General features: G+C 51.0%; 2 protein-coding genes across 2 annotated transcripts in view; one reads left to right on the plus strand and one right to left on the minus strand.

Moving 5' to 3' along the window:
• Positions 1 to 5,988, plus strand: part of SAMD4B (sterile alpha motif domain containing 4B) — a 34,687-nt gene extending 28,699 nt beyond the window's left edge. The window contains exons 7-13 of the mRNA XM_033127383.1: positions 294 to 633; positions 1,292 to 1,377; positions 1,869 to 1,987; positions 2,550 to 2,748; positions 2,924 to 3,047; positions 5,028 to 5,111; positions 5,318 to 5,988. Coding sequence (XP_032983274.1) covers positions 294 to 633; positions 1,292 to 1,377; positions 1,869 to 1,987; positions 2,550 to 2,748; positions 2,924 to 3,047; positions 5,028 to 5,111; positions 5,318 to 5,346 — 981 coding nt within the window. The 3' untranslated portion in view covers positions 5,347 to 5,988. The remainder of the gene's footprint in view (positions 1 to 293; positions 634 to 1,291; positions 1,378 to 1,868; positions 1,988 to 2,549; positions 2,749 to 2,923; positions 3,048 to 5,027; positions 5,112 to 5,317) is intronic.
• A 690-nt stretch (positions 5,989 to 6,678) lies between these two features.
• On the minus strand, positions 6,679 to 15,681 carry PAF1 (PAF1 homolog, Paf1/RNA polymerase II complex component). Its single transcript, XM_033127385.1, has 14 exons — positions 15,519 to 15,681; positions 14,970 to 14,999; positions 11,316 to 11,408; positions 10,880 to 11,001; positions 10,721 to 10,787; positions 10,534 to 10,635; positions 10,346 to 10,451; positions 10,182 to 10,250; positions 9,993 to 10,096; positions 9,793 to 9,909; positions 9,567 to 9,695; positions 8,545 to 8,650; positions 8,338 to 8,428; positions 6,679 to 8,261 (listed from the first exon to the last, which is right to left on the minus strand). The coding sequence occupies exons 1-14, from the start codon at positions 15,563 to 15,565 to the stop codon at positions 7,825 to 7,827; spliced, it is 1,620 nt and encodes a 539-aa protein (XP_032983276.1). The 5' UTR covers positions 15,566 to 15,681; the 3' UTR covers positions 6,679 to 7,824.
• Positions 15,682 to 15,849: the final 168 nt, after the last annotated feature.

Consider the following 15,849-nt stretch of genomic DNA (forward strand, 5'->3'; position numbering starts at 1 on the left):
CTGGTTTCGCCAGCCTCAGGGCCTTAGTCCAGATCTCTGGGTCTGAGTCTGGTTCCCTCCTGGGGAGGACCTTAAGGCTCCAGCATTAGCCCACCTTCTCCTGAGCTCGTCGGAGCCCCATCTTGAAAGGGGAAAGGGAATGTGTGTGTCGGCTTGTGGTGCCTTACCTTCTTCTCTGTGTGCTGAACCCAGAGTCCACTCGCCCCCTCCAAGCCCTGTGTGACCCCATGTGTGTAGCCATTCCATGGAGACGTGGGTTCGGCCTGTGGCTCCAGCCGTGTTCTCGCCCCCAGGACGTGCTGGAAGGAGGGAACCTGCGGAACGCTCTGCAGGAGCTGCAGCAGATCATCATCACCCCCATCAAGGCCTACAGTGTCCTCCAGGCCACCGTGGCCGCCGCCGCCGCTGCCCCTACTGCCAAGGATGGGGGACAAGGGGAGCCATTGCAGCCAGGTGCCGAGCCCCCGCTGGCGCACCCCGGCACAGACAAGGGCACTGAGGCCAAGGATCCCCCAGCTGCAGAGAGCTGCCCCCCTCCACCAGCCCCAGCTCCCTCTGATGGCAGTGAGCCAGCTCCGGCTCCCGTCGCGGATGGGGACATCCCCAGCCAGTTTACACGGGTGATGGGCAAAGGTGAGACCACCCGAGGCCCAGCAGGAAGTTCTGGGGCCGGGAGCCAAGTGGACCTAGGCATTAGGGGTCAAATGCAAGTTAAACGGTGGACGCAGAGCTTTTTAAAGCACCCTGGGGACTAGAACATGGCAAAGAGTAATTGAGACTGAGGGTGGCAAGGGCCCTGACCTCAGGTGTGTCAGGACTGGTGGTGGGAGACAGCCCTTACCCTGAAAGCTCTTCAGCCTGAGAAGACAGGACATATGTCAGTGGAAACTGCATCCAGTACAGGGTGAACAAATACAGGCAATCCATTGGTTCTCTCGGGGGGACTGAAGCCCACAGGGTGGGTATGGTGAAGCTCTTAAGGGCTCAGCCTTTCCTGAGACAGCACGGCATAACAGATTTTATACTTGGGTCTAGATCCTTTAGGCTGTGTGACCTGGGGCAAGTGAATCAGCCTCTCTGAGCCTCAGGTTCCTAAGGCTAAAATGCCCACATTGACTTCATATCTGCCTTATGCCAGTGCACTATGGTGGGCATTTTGTGTATCTTCATGATAAGCCAGGTACCATGCTTGGCACATGGCTAGTACTCGACCAGCTGAGTTGCCTGTCCCTCCTTCTGCGGCAGAGGGCACACTGGGGGCTAACCTCCCCCCCTTTCCCGTGTTCCCCAGTGTGCACCCAGCTGCTGGTGTCCCGACCAGACGAGGAGAACATCACCAGTTACCTCCAGCTCATCGAAAAGTGCCTGACTCATGAGGTGAGGCCTTCTCTAGACCTGCCAAGAAGGGAAAGGCAACCACTTCTCTCGCAGAACCAATATTCTTTGTGTGGCCAACAGGGCCCTGCCTGGCTGGCTCCTGCCGCTTCTCCAGCCTTTATCTCACCAGTGTTGGGTTCAGTGGATGCCCTGAGCTCTCCTCGGAGCCTTTGTACATATTCCTTCTCTCGGGAACAAGTCCGCTTACCTCCTGCTGGCCCCTCAGCTCTCTGTTCAAGGACAGCTTCACCCGTCTTCATACTAGATGGGGTTTCTTGTGTCTCCTGTGCTTCTCCCTCACAACACTCATCACAGTTATGATCACGTGTGTATCTTCTTCCCAGCTAAATTGTAAGCTCCATGTGCACAGGTCACCTCTGCGATCCAGCATTGCCTGGCACAGAGCAGGCCATCGATAAACATTTGAGCGAATGAACAGAAGGTAAATCTGAAAGAAGCACCCACTTTCTGTTTTACTTCTCTAATTCTAGGCTTTCACGGAGACGCAGAAAAAACGGCTGCTGTCCTGGAAACAGCAAGTGCTGAAGCTCCTCCGGACCTTCCCACGCAAAGCAGCACTAGAGATGCAGAACTACCGGCAGCAGAAAGGGTAGGTGGGCGCTCAGGGCGAGCGGGCCTTCCCTCCCTAGGCCCTGGCTGGGGCACAGTTAGTGCTTAGAGGGGTGATTGTATTCTGAGCTGGGAATCCAGTGATACTCCTTCAGTCACTGGGTAACTTACACACTTCACCCAGTGAAGACTCCCCAGAAGAAAATCAGGGTGTTCTTACCGCTAGAATAAGGTGCTGAGCTGGCAAAACCAGCTCATGTCCTGATGGCAGGCCCCTTGCCTGTCCCTTGTTCTCCTCACCTGTGTGCAGAGGGCTCTGAGGTCCCCTCTCACCCCAAACAAAGAGCAGAACTATCACACCTGAGTATTGAAGTTAGGAGAACTGCTTTGCGTGGACGTGGGGAACATTCCCCATCTCCAGCTTAGGGGTGCCCTTGAGCAGGAGACAGAATGTGTGATGCAGGGACTTGGACAGGGAATCCTTGCTCAGAGCAGGTCTGTGTTGTGTCCGACCCATTGGGATTGTGGGGGGTGGTAAGGAAGGGGCAGACACATAGGCCCTGTCTACCTACACTGACGCCCTGCCTTCTGCTCTCTCGCAGCTGGGCGTTTGGCTCCAACTCACTCCCCATAGCTGGCTCTGTGGGGATGGGGGTGGCCCGGCGGACCCAGCGGCAGTTCCCAATGCCTCCCCGGGCCCTCCCGCCTGGCAGGATGGGCCTTCTGAGCCCCTCGGGCATTGGGGGCATCTCCCCCCGACATGCCCTCACCAGTCCCAGCCTTGGGGGCCAGGGCCGACAGGTGAGTGGCTGGTGCTTTTGGAGTTGGGGTGGTGGTGCCTGGGATGTGTGTGTCCGTGTCTTTGCATCTGTGCCTGGCTTAGAGGGGTGGGGGCTCCTTTGCCAGCTCCACCACTCCGGGGCCTGGGCCTCTGCCCCAGTCACTGACTTTCTTTCTCTTCCCATGCCCTTTGCAGAACTTGTGGTTTGCCAACCCCGGAGGCAGCAACAGCATGCCCAGCCAGAGCCGCAGCTCTGTGCAGCGCACCCACTCGCTCCCAGTCCACTCGTCGCCCCAGGCCATTCTCATGTTCCCTCCAGGTAAAGTGCCTCAACCCCTGGGATCCTGCCTCCACAACACGTGGCTGGCCTTGCCCTTCTCTTCTGGGTCTCGTACGCTCCAGCACCTCTACCCTACTTCCCACCACTCTCCCTGCATCATGGGATTTTTCTGTACTCTTCCTTACCCCCATTTCAATTTTCTGTCTCAGGTCTTGCCTTCCTTTCTCTACCGTGGTTCCCCGAAAATAAGACCTAACCAGAAAATAAGCCCTAGCATGATTGTTCAGGATGACGTCCCCTGAACATAAGCCCTCATGCATCTTTTGGAGCAAACCTTAATATAAGACCCGGTCTTATTTTCAGGGAAACACAGTATCTTCTCTCACCTCTTACTTCCACCCCTGCATGTTCACCTCTCTCCCTCCTGTGTCATAATCTTAGTATCTCTTTTGGTCTCTATCACCATCTCTTTGGAAGGAGTTGAGGGGATGAGAGAGTCAAAGCAGCGAGGTTTCTATGGAGGGGAGTCCCACTTATCAGTCCACTGGCATTCTTCCAGAAGCCGGGTAACCAGGCAGCAACCCTTAGACTTCAGCTCTGAGATCAGGTTTTACTCTAAAGGGTGTTGGAGGTTCGAGGGCTGTTTTCCCTCTGTTCACAGACCAGCCTAGAGATGGGAGATCAGAATGAGGGCAAAGAGGACGGAAGGCAGGGTAGAGAAGCACTAGGCCTACCTTGCTCAGCGACTGGGGGTAAGCTCCTCTGCTCTGTGGCAGGCCCACTGTTGGGCACCAAGGCTGCAGAGGCAGATGAGGCCAGTCTGGAATGGGCTGCCTCTGGAGAGAGCTTACTATGCAGGTGACCCTAAGCTTGTCATGTGAAACTGCCTAGCTATTAGGGCTTCTTAGCTAATGAGATTGTGTGGACTGCCGCACGTTGAAGGCAGGAGACCGCATCCGTCGTGCTCATCCGAGCACGGAGCTGGGCATGTGCAGGCATCTGTAAATGGTGTTAAAAGACTGGATGGACAGACTGCGGGAGCAAAGGAAGAACGGTTCTTTGGACCTGAATGCCGTGTGCCAGGCTGTGTGTCGGGCAGCTTTCCTGAACTGTCGTAGCAAACTCTCCCAACGGCACGTGCGAGAGCACTGATGTTATTCCCATAGGATTAATGATGAATCTGAGACTCAAAAAGGTGACTTGCCCCAGGTGTAAACATTTTTTGTTAAGGAGAGACAGTTAGGTGGTCTGACATGGTCTGAGCTCAGAGTTCAGAGGGGTTGTGACGAGAGCTGAAGCTGAAGATGGCAGCAGGGTCTTTGAAACCCAGGTGAAAACTCAGACTTCCTCTGGACAGGAGTGAGGAGCCCAGGAAGGGTTCCAGCAGTGCAGGGCGGGTGTCCGTCTGCCCAGGGAGGTGGGCTGTTGCCCAGACTCCGGAACAGGAGGCCCTTGGAGAGGCGGTTTGAGGACAAGCCCCGTGGCTGCTGTCCTGATTTGCCCTGGCTGCCTGGCCTGCCCAGAGCGAATCCTGCCCAGAGGAGCAAGTCCAAGTGGGGATGGCAAGATTTCTAATTAAGCTTCTACACCAAGTACAGAGCAGGTCACCCGTCAGGCAGCACGGGGGAGCCCAGCACCCCCAGCAGATGCCCAGACTGTGCCCAAGGCAACATGCAGTGTGTGTCCACAATAGTCCCAGCCTGTGTGTGGCTCCAGGAAGCTCCCTCCGCTTCACGTCGCTTCCTCTGTCTCCAGGTCAGGGTTTCTCTGTGCTGCCAAGCCTCTGCCCTTGACGTTGTCGCTTCTGCCTGCTTTGTGACATACCCAGGCCTGTCTTTGTCCTGCATCTCTGCCCTGTCACACCTCCCATCCGAGTGTGTACATGTGTCTCGTGCTCTCTCTGCCTCCCTCCTGTTCACACTCGCCCCTCAGCCTCTCCCCAGTGCCCACCCGTCCCATCCTTTGTCTTCCCGGCTCTGCTCTTCACCTCCTCTCTCCTTTCTCCTCTCTCCCACCCAGACTGCCCGGTCCCTGGGCCTGACCTGGAGATCAATCCCACTCTGGAGTCTCTGTGTCTGAGCATGACAGAACACGCCTTGGGTGGTGAGCATTTCCTCTTTCCCTGACCCAGCTCCCACCTACCCAGCAGCGTCTCCACCTCTGAACTGAGCAACTCAGAGTCATCCTGAGGGGTCCCTAGGGGAGGCCGGACTCCAGGGAGGGCCTGACTGGGATGACAGGCTACCTGAGCACCTTTTCTCGAGCCTCCTGCTAGCTCCTGATCTTCCTCCCTCCCTTTCTTACCACAGATGGGACAGACAAAACCTCCACCATCTGACGGGACCCACAGCCCAGCGCACCCATAGGCTCCCCGGGCGGCGGGCGGGGGCCGACCCCCAATGGGCTTCTCCGCGACAGCGAGAGGGTGGGCTGGCTCAGCTATACATTCTAATATTTTTCTACTCTCTCACCCTTTTAACTTTTGTTTAACATGGGCACATGCCTTGCTCATTCCCAGGCCCATTGAGGGATCTCTGCTGAGGCCCGGGGAGGTAGGGGGCAGCCAGAATGAAGGGGGCAGGGACTGGCCAGCCTGCCTGCCCTCTCCTTCCCTCATCTCTCTCCTGGCCCCATCCCACCCCCGCCTCCTCCAGACCACCCGTCACCTGCCCCTCCCAAGGGAGCAGCCTCCCTCAAAGACTCACTGACCCACTATCTTCTGGGGCCTGCCCAGAACCAGGTGACGTTTGGGGAGAGACAAGCGGGACAGATAACCTGCTCTCCTGGATGTTGTTTGAGAGGCGCTAAGAAGGCAGGTGAGGAGAGGAGCCTCTCCTTGCCACCTTCTTCCCCTTCCCCATGCCCATCATTCCCTGAGGACAGGAGCCGCTTTCCTCGCACTCACCTCCTTTGCCCTGTTTATCAGAGGTTCTCTACAATTAATTTCTTAGGCCTATTTAAGATACATATTTATATAGTTCTTAACGGTTTTTCTCTGATCATTCCCTCTCATTTTTAGAATCCCCAGGCCTCTCTCTGAGCCAAGAAAGTGGCAGGGGGAGCCTGAATTTTACGAGGGGAGAGGGGCAGAGCCCCCTCCTCCAAACCCCCTAGCCCTTCCCCACTCCCCCAGAGCCCTGGCTCCCCACGTGCAGAGGCTGAAGGTGGAGAGCCAGGGCAGCCAGTGAGGTCAGGAAGTCTGTTGCCTTAACGTCCCCTTCCCCCACCACCAACATACACCCTTCTCCACTCCCAGGTCTAGTTGCTAAAAGACTTGGGGGTGAGGAATAAGGGAAAGGGGATTGTTTGGTTTTTGGTTTCTTTCCCCACCCCCTTTTCTTTCAACCTCCCCCCACCCCCCATTATGTCATGACCTCATTAAGTGGAACACTATATCATAACCCAGAGATTCGTCCCAGCCCCAGAGTCATACAGACCCTCTGGTCCCTATTCCTACTGTGGGGCTGTGCTGGGGCTCAGGCGGAGGGAGGGAATTTAGGGGTTCAGGTTGTGGGGAAGCCAGGGTGCCCTATTCCAATCCCCTCTTCTCCCTCACCCTCCCCACTGGGACATTCTCAAGCTTTTCACACCGAAAAGGAAAAAAAATGTTATTTTTAGATACATTTTATGAATAACTTTTGTTATGAATATGGCTGGTAACCATTGTGTATGTTATTAAAGATACAAAATGTTGGGAAAAAAAAAAACCAAAAAAAAAAAAAATGAAAACCACCGCCCTCCCTGCACTCTCCACCCATTCCCTTGACCTTCTTACCCCCGCCCTCCTGGTCTGGACCTCCCTCAGCTGAGCCCAGGGAGGGGGAGGAAACCAGGGGGTGGTGTAGCCCTGGGGACCTGCTCCAGGTCCCCACCTCCTCTCCCAGTGCCGGGCTGGGTGGGGTGTCAGGTTTATTTATGTACCTCTTGCACACTCATCAACCTATGCAAGTCCCCCACCCCGGCCCCTCCATGTTTCTGTGCCTTTGCTCATTCCCCTCAAACTCCCAGGGCTTCTCCAGTCCCTCTCCCACGAGCCCCGGGAAGTGGGACAGACAGGGGCCGCCTTGTTTGGAATCAGCAGGGTGTCCCTCTTACAGGACCCTCCTCCTCCCAGCCAGTCCCATCTTGTTCACTAGCCATCAGAGTGAGCTGGCTCTTCCTGGCACTGGGAGGTGGTAAGGGACAATCCCCCCCCAACACAGTGGGAGGCAAGAGCTGCCCCCCTCCTTCCACCTGACAGCAGAGTGTGCAGGACGCAGGCGGCCCCACTCTGATGGGCAGGACCCTGACCCGCTCCCGCTCCAGTGCCCCCACCGGCCCCTCCGCCATGATTTCACCCTCCTTTCTATCCCCAGCCCCACTGGCAGATCAGCTTTGAGTAACTGTACAGTTTTTCTCGCTGTTGGAGAAGACTTATTTGTTGGAGTTTCACTTGTTTAATGGTCTGGGCTTATTTTGGAAAAAAAACAACAACGAAAAAAAAAACACGATTCTGACCTTTGTTATGCTACATTTCATTGAAAACCTAATGGTCCTGCCTTTGTGGACTTTGCTTCTTATGCCTTAAGTGGAGGCCACCAAGTGCCTGGGGGAAGGGGTACGGGGAAGGGCGGGATGGGAGCGGGGAGATGTCAGCAGAAGGAGACCATAGGCCTGGGGAGGGAAATAGAGAAGTGGCTTTATTAGTAGCAAAGGTTTGGAGGGAGGCAGGGAAACAAAAGTAAAAGGCTCACAAACGGACCACTGGGAAAGTGCCTTCCTGCGCATAATGATCACAGAACGATCGCAGCTGCGCCAGCCCTGAAGGTCCTGGGACTCAGTCACTGTCACTGTCGGCGTCACTGGAATCAGAAGGTGCCACTTCACTGCCATCCTCCTGGGCTGAGTGCTCGCTGCCGCTGGGGAAGGGGCTGGCGCTGCGGCTCGGGCTGGGGCTGGGGCTGCGGCTCGGGCTGCGGCTGGCGCTCCGCTGGCCAGCACCCTCACTGCCGCTCTCAGAGTCATTGTCACTGCCGTGGGCCCGCCCTCTGTCCTCATCCTCAGAGTCGGCGTCCTCCGAATCTGCATCGCTGCCGAAGATCTCCTCTTTGTCCCTGGCGGCACGCGCCTCATCCTCACTGCTCTCGTCCTCGCCGCTGCCACTCTTGTCACTTGCCTCATCCCTGTCACCCTCTTCCCGTTCACTCTCACTGCCGGAGCGCTCGTCCTCGCTGCCTTCCTTCTCACTGCTGCTGCCTTTCTCTCGCTCCTCATCTGAGGGAACAGGGAGAAGTGAAACCCAGTTTCCCACCCTCCTGAGGCTCCCGGGGTTTGGCTTCTGCAGCTTTACCTGAGCCCCCAACTTCTTTCTCTTCTGTCTCCATCTCCTCTTCCTCCTCCTCCTCGGGTTCATGGTTCTCCAGCTGGGCTTTCCGTGCCTCCTGGAAGCAGCAGGATGGAGGGAAAGAAGAGTGTATTCAGTCTATCAGGCTTCTGTTCCCCTCCTCACCCACCACCACACTCCCCATGGGTGCCCTGGGCCAGCGGTGCTTGTTACCTGAGCTTCTAATTCCTTCTCGTTCATGTCGCGGTGTTTGACCACAAGCAGGGCATTGGTACCCGAATGAACCCCAGCCTTGGCCCGGCGCTTACTCAGGCGGACCCTGAAGTGGGCAAGTTGGGGGAGGGATGTGGAAGGTGCGGTTAAAAACCCCCAGTGAGGGATCTGGTCTGACTTGGTTCTTAGTCCAGAACAGACCAGAATAAATACAGATTGAATAAGGGAAACCAAATTCTGCTTTGGGGCAGGGGAAGGGAAGGATGATAGCTCCCAGGATACCAGCTTGGATGCTCTGCACTTTATAAAGTGTGTATACACACGCATGGGGAGGGATTTTAATGAGAATTAATTACCAACACCTAAAAACACAAAAATCTAGATTTCTGGCTTTTGGAAAATAAGAATCTACGGCCCCACTGGGCCTTTTTCTCTCCTACAGCATATCAGCAATGGGTTGGAGCCTTTTGTTGGGCTGGGTCATGGCACCCCCTTGGAGGCTGTCAAGAGCTCTAAGTCACCCAGATCCCACCAGCCCACTGTGCCTTTTTTTACATTTCCTGCCTAGCCTTGTTTATAGGATCAGAATTTGTAATCTCTGCTTTAAGTAGAAATTCAAGGTTCACCCTTTTTTCCCCCAACCCTTATACCAAAGGCTCCAGCCATCAGTAAACTTTTAGCCTTCAGGGAAAAAGTCACATTTTCAAACGTGTGTATCCAGGGTTTTGTTTAAAATATGCTAACGTGTATGACCCCATACTTTGGCTATGTTTACTTTTACATGAAGTTTCTTAATATCGGAGACTTGGCTATCGACCCTACACAAAAGCTCTAAATATCTCCAGCGTTACATAAAGATTTTCTCTCTGGGTTCTCGTGTTAAAACAAGGCTTCTGCTGCTCTTGCTTACAAATGTGTATGACAATTCCTTAGGTATAAATGACCTCCAAGGTGGCGTACCCCAGGATCTTGACCCTGAAGCACAGGCCGAGGCTAATCGGAGGTAGGAGTGTGCTGAGTACCTGGTCTCCAGCTCATTGTAGTAAACTCCATCCCCCTCTCGGAAAATGAAGAAGTAGTTTTCCTCGTAGCCCTTGCTAGCCTTGTTCTTCACATTCCAGTTATACTCCCGAGCAATCTTGTAGTCATACCTGCGGGGGAGGGGACAGGGTTAGGCCCGTTTCTTCCATATGAGGGAGAAAGGGAGACATACTTCTCAATCCCCAAAGCGTAACCCCAGCCACGCACACATCATCCGGGGCATAGTCCATTTCCTCCTCCTGGTCCCGCTTTCGTTTTTTCAGCGTCTCTTCCACAGGCAGGAAGTAGGCCACAAACTGGTTCCCTTCCTCATCCATCATGCCCCTGGTTGGGGGAAGAGGAGGAGTGATGAGTGAGGATAAAGGGTAATGAGGAGCAGGCCACGGCGGGCAGCAGGGCCACTTTACCTGATCATGGCCTGAGACATCATCTCCAAAGCAGCTGTACCACTTGTGTCCTTGGGGGCTGGGTCTGAGTCAAAGATGACCTGAGCGCATGGATTGATCCACATCTGGGGGGTGGAGGGCACAGGTCAGACTGAGACAGGCAGAGATGGCAGGCTGTCCATCCCCTTTGCCTGCTGTCCCACATCTGACCTTAAAGTCGGGGAAGACAGGCATGACCTCCACCGGTGTCACTCGGGGCTTGCTGTAATGCTGGGAGATCTGGCGGGGGCAAAAACGGTGAGGAGGACGATGAAGAGCTCTGGAGCCACCCCTTTGTCCTTTGTCGGCCTCCCCCATCCCAGTCCCTCAATCACCGATTTTTGGGCATCCTCAAAAGTCTTCTCAATGGCTGTGATCTGGCTATCCCTGTCTTTGTATATTTCTTCCTCAGTGAACTGCTGTTTCACAGAAACCCCAATCCTAGGGGTCAAGAGAAAAGCCTTTAGGGGCCACTGAGCATACCTGAAATTTCCACCTTCCCTCCCTTCCCTCCACGACTTACTTGACCTCAGGCTTCTCGTTGGAGATACCGTAACGGTTGAACTCGGTGGAGATGTACTCTGTCTTCCTCATCCATGGCACCACCTTCGCGTGCTGCTGCGACCTGGGGTGGAGGATCAGGCACTTAGGACCCCACTGCCCTGCTCCCACTGGAGCCAGTCCCCAGTCCCCACTCACCACCCCCTCACCTCTTGGAGCTAGTGGGGGCCTGAATCTCCTCTTCCAGAAGCTTCTCATCAGCTGGATCTAGGAGTACTAGAGAAGAGCAAGATGCAAGAGGACCATGAGGGAGGCCCAGGCCTGGCCTTTGCTGGCCAATAGCAGGCCCTCCCTGCCTCCCTACCTACCACTGGGGTCAATGCGGTAGGTGTCGGGGTTGATGAGGTCAATGGTAACCCCCAGGTCTGGCTCAGTCAGGAGGTCATGTTTGTGCTGTTTTTCCAAGGAAGTCGCTTTGTACTGGACAAACCTGGGTGGGGACACATGCCCGTTATGGTTTGCTGATTCCAGCTCTGCCCCTCACATCCCTGCTTCACAGAGCCTAAATTTCTCTGGAGGAGCTCAGAGCGGAGTGTCCCCCATGTTGGAGTCAGAACACTGGCTCTCCAGTGGGAAGAGACTTGGACACTGCTTCTTCATTAACAAACATTTATCAGGCATCTACTACTATAGTAACCTAGGTACTGTTCTAGGCCCTGAGGGGAGAGCAGTCAACAAGAGAAACAATCCTTATCCTCAAGGAGCTCGTACTGAGTTGTTTCCAATCCCCAAACTTAGTCTCACCTGTTCTGGTCAAAGGGGTAGGTGATGAACTTGGGGTCGAAGGGGATGTCAGGGAGGCTATTGCAGTACTTGACTCGGCAGACCACTCCAGATCTAGGAACACAATGGCTCATTTAAAAAGCTACTATGAAGGTCAAAAGAAAAAAGTATCAAACTACAGTAAGGAGTGAGGATATATACACAACACAAAAAGACTGAAAACATGATAACATAAACAGACTGCTAATGGTATCCATAAACCTCATGGTAACCATAAACCAAAAACCTACAAAATATATACAAAGAATAAAGAGAAAGGAACCCCAACAAAATATTAAAAACCAGGAAACCACGAGAAGAAAGGAACAGAGACTAACAAAAACAACCAAAACAACAGAATAGCAATACGTACATACTTAACAATAATTACTTTAAATGTAAATCAATAAAATGCTCCAATAAAAAGACATAGGGTGGCTGAATGGATTAAAAAACATGACCCAGAGGCGACTGGATGGCTCAGTTGGTTAGAGCACAAGCTCTGAGCAACAGGGTTGCCGGTTCGATTCCCACATGGGCCAGTGAGCTGTGCCCTCCACAACTAGATTGAAGACAACAACTTGAGCTGAGCAGCCGAGGGGTGGCCGGATGGCTCAGCTGGTTAGAGTGCGTGCTGTTAGCAAGGTTGCCAGTTCGACTCCCGCATAGGATGGTGACTGGACTTAGAGCTGAGCTGCGCCCTCCACAACTAAGATTGAAGGACAACAACTTGACTTGGAGCTGATGGGTCCTGGGAAAAACACACTGTTCCCCAATAAAGTCCTGGAAATACACACTGTTCCCCTTCCCAAAAAAATCTTTAAAAAAAACAAAACAAAACAAAAAAAACATGACCCATCTACTTACATGACCTAGGCTGCTTACAAGAGACTCACTTCAAATTTAAAGACATATACAGATGGAAAGAAGGAATGGAAACAGATATTCCATGAGAATAGAAATTAAAACAAAGGTGGAATAGCAATACTCATATCAGACTTCAAAATAGACTAAAACAAAAAACGTAAAAAACAAAGAAGGACATTACATCATTATAAAGGGGTCAATCCAAGAAGCGAATATAGCAATCGTAAATATCTATGCACCCAACATAGGAGCACCTAAATATGTAAAGCAATACATAAAGGGAGAAATAAAGGGAGAAAGCAATACATAAAGAGAGAAATACATAAAGGGAGAAATCCACAGTAATACAATAATAGGGGATTTTAATACCCCACTCACATCAATGGATAAATCCATCCAGACAGAAAATTAATAAGGAAAATAATAGCCTTAAATATTACATTAGACCAGATAGGCTTAATAGATAATTACAGAACATTTCATCCAAAAGCTGCAGAACACACATTTTTTTTTGAAATGCATATGGAACATTCTCCAGACTAGTTACACAGTAGGCCACAAAACAAGCCTCAAATTCAATAAGACTGAAATCATATCAAGCATCTTTTCCTACCACAATAGCATAAAACTAGAAATTACAGGAAGAAAACTGGAAAAAACACACAAATATATGAAGACTAAACAGCATGCTACCAAATGGATCAAACAAGAAATTAAAACTATCTTGAAAGAAATGAAAATGAAAACACAACTTTTCAAAATTTACAGGATGCAGCAAAAGCAGTTCTAAGGAAAGTTCACAGTTATACAAGCCTACCTCAAGAAACAACAAAAATCCCAAATAAACAATCTTAAGTCTATACTTAAAGGAACTAGAAAAATAAAAAACAAAACCCTAAGTAAATAGAAGGAAGAAAATAGGATCAGAGTGGAAATAAGTGAAATAGAAATTTTTTAAAATAGAAAAGAGCAATAAAACTAAGAGCCATTTATTTGAAAAGATAAACAAAATTGACAAACCTTAAACCAAACTCTTCAAGGAAAAAAAGAGAGCCGAAATAAATAAAATCATAAATGAAAGAAAAGTTACAACCAACACCACAGAAATACAAAGAATCCTTTAAAGAATACTATACTTTATGGTCAGTTAATCTAAAATAAAGGATGCAGGGAAGTACAATAAGGTAAAGATAGTCTCTTCGATAAGTGGTGTTGGGAAAACTGGACAGATATATGCAAAAAATTCAATTGGACCAATGTCTTACACCATATACAAAAATAAACTCAAAATGGATTAAAAACTTAAACGTAAGACCTGAAACCATAAAACTCTCAGAAGAAAAATAGGCAGTAAAATCTCTGACATCGCTCTTAGCAGTATTTTTTTTTTTTTGTATGTCTCCCCAGGCAAGGGCAAAAGAAACAATAAATGGGACTACATCAAACTGAAAAGTTTTTGTGCAGTGAAGGAAATCATCAACAAAACAAAAAGACAACCTACTGAATGGGAGAAGATATTTGCAAATGATACAGTTGATAAGGTGTCAATATCCAAAATATGTAAGGAACTCATATAACCTAACACCAAAAAAACCCCAAACAATCCAATTAAAAAATGGGCAGAGGATCTGAACAGACATTTCTTCAAAGACACACAGGTGGCCAACAGACACGAAAAAAGCCTCAGCATCACTAATCATCAGGGAAATGCAAATTAAAACCACAATGAGTTATCACCTGTCAGAATGGCTATCATCAAAAAAATCAACAAATGGGCGGCTGGATGGCTCAGTTGGTTAGAGCCCAAGCTCTGAAAAACAGGGTTACTGTTTTGATTCCCACATGGGCTAGTGAGCTGTGCCCTCCACAACTAGACTGAAGACAGCGAGCCTCCGCTGAACTTCCAGAGGGGCGGCTGATGGCTCAGTTGGTTGGCGGGCGAGCTCTCAACAATAAGGTTACAGGTTCGATTCCTGCATGGGATGCTGGGCTGTGCCCCCTGCACCTAATGATTGAAGACCATGACTGGACTTGGAACTGAGCTGCACCCTCCACAACTAAACTGAAGAACAACTACCTGGAGCTGATGGGCCCTGGGGAAACACACTGTTCCCCAATAAAATTTATTTTTAAAAGAAACTTTAAAAAAATTTAAAAAAGAATGTGCTTTCCTTTAAAAAAAAAAATCAACAAATAACAAGTGATGGTGCGGTTGTGGAGAAAAGGGAACCTTTATACACTGTTGGGATTGTAAATTAGTGCAACCACTATGGAAAACAGTATGGCGATTCCTCAAAAAAATAAAAGATCTATACACCCCTATATTCACTGCAGCATTACTAGTCAATAGCCAAGATATGGAAGCAACCTGGATCGATGTCCATCAATATATGAATGAATAAAGAAGATGTGTGTGTAAAATTGAACATTATTCATCAATAAAAAAAGAATGAAATGTTACCATTTGGAACATCTATGGGTGGACCCACAGATTATTTTAAGTGAAATACGTTAGACAGAGAAAGACAACATAACATGCATGATTTCACTTATATATGGAATCTTAAGACAAAACAAACAAAATAGAAACAGACCCCCAGATAAAGAGAACAAGCTAATGGTTGCCAAAGGGGAGGGGGTTGGGGGGTTTGTAATCATAAAATACGCTGATAATATTGGTGGGGGGTGGAAACCGGCCCCTGCTGCCCCACCTCTGCTCCCTGCCCCCACCCCGGACCACCCCTCCTAGGAAAATATAAGGGGGCTCACCTCTCAGGCAGAGTCCGGTGGGAATTGGGCCTGGTGGGTAAGAGAGAGACATCGGTAAACGATGAAGAGAAGGAGACCGACAGGAGAGTGAACGGGGCTTCTCCAAACTTTTAAGAAGGGGATGACAAATGCTCATCCTTTCGGTATGGGTGCACCAAGTGCTTTAATGGAGGGAACCAAGTGTTCAATTCCTTTTAGAGAAAATGCTCAATCCCTTTTGAAAAGGGTGTCTTCAAGTGTAATCAAAAGAACCACGTACTCAACTGTTTTTGGAAAAGGGGGTCTCCAGACGCTTGACTGGAGGAATAAGAGCTCAATCCCTTATGAAAAGTCTCCAAGAGCTTAATCCCCGAACTCCATGGCTGGGAGGCAACATCCCATCCCTGAAGGAACTCACCTGCCTTCCTCAAACGTGAGCGCTCCGTGACGTCACGGGCAGACCTGGGGGGCTAGTGACGTTATAGGTAGACACCCGAGCCTAATCCCGGCCTCCTTGAAACCTGGACAGACCTAGAGGAAAGCGGTACAGCCAAGAGGTGTGAAGCCTACCTGTGGCCATCCTCCCGCTGGGCCTGGGTCTGGATGGTGGGCGCCATGGCGACGAGACGATTGCAGTCCGACTGGATTCCGCTGAGCCGCAGAAAGACAAGGTGAAGCGTGCAGACTTCGGCGGACACGAAATCCCACGCAGCGCTCGGGTTGGCGCCCCTGTCCGCGGGGTTAGCCCGGTGGGTTGATGAGAAGAGTTCTCAGGTAAACGCGCAGCCGCAAACTCGCAGCTGCAGGTCCACCAACTGCCGCCAAGACAGTGAGGCTCAGTCTGGTCGCCTCAAGCTGCGAGGCCTTCTGGGAAATAGAGTCCAGATTAAACCCACACCCG

Source organism: Rhinolophus ferrumequinum, chromosome 15, assembly GCF_004115265.2.
Source record: "Rhinolophus ferrumequinum isolate MPI-CBG mRhiFer1 chromosome 15, mRhiFer1_v1.p, whole genome shotgun sequence".
Lineage (NCBI taxonomy): Eukaryota > Metazoa > Chordata > Mammalia > Chiroptera > Rhinolophidae > Rhinolophus > Rhinolophus ferrumequinum.

Excerpts from the sequence above, each read along its gene's own strand:
- PAF1 (XM_033127385.1), bottom strand. The coding sequence starts at position 15,565 with ATGGCGCCCACCATCCAGACCCAGGCCCAGCGGGAGGATGGCCACAG. Across the intron at positions 11,002-11,315 it reads TACCCCTTTGACCAGAACAG|GTTTGTCCAGTACAAAGCGA; the intron begins GTGAGACTAAGT and ends GTCCCCACCCAG. Across the intron at positions 10,251-10,345 it reads TTGAGGATGCCCAAAAATCG|ATCTCCCAGCATTACAGCAA; the intron begins GTGATTGAGGGA and ends TGCCCCCGCCAG.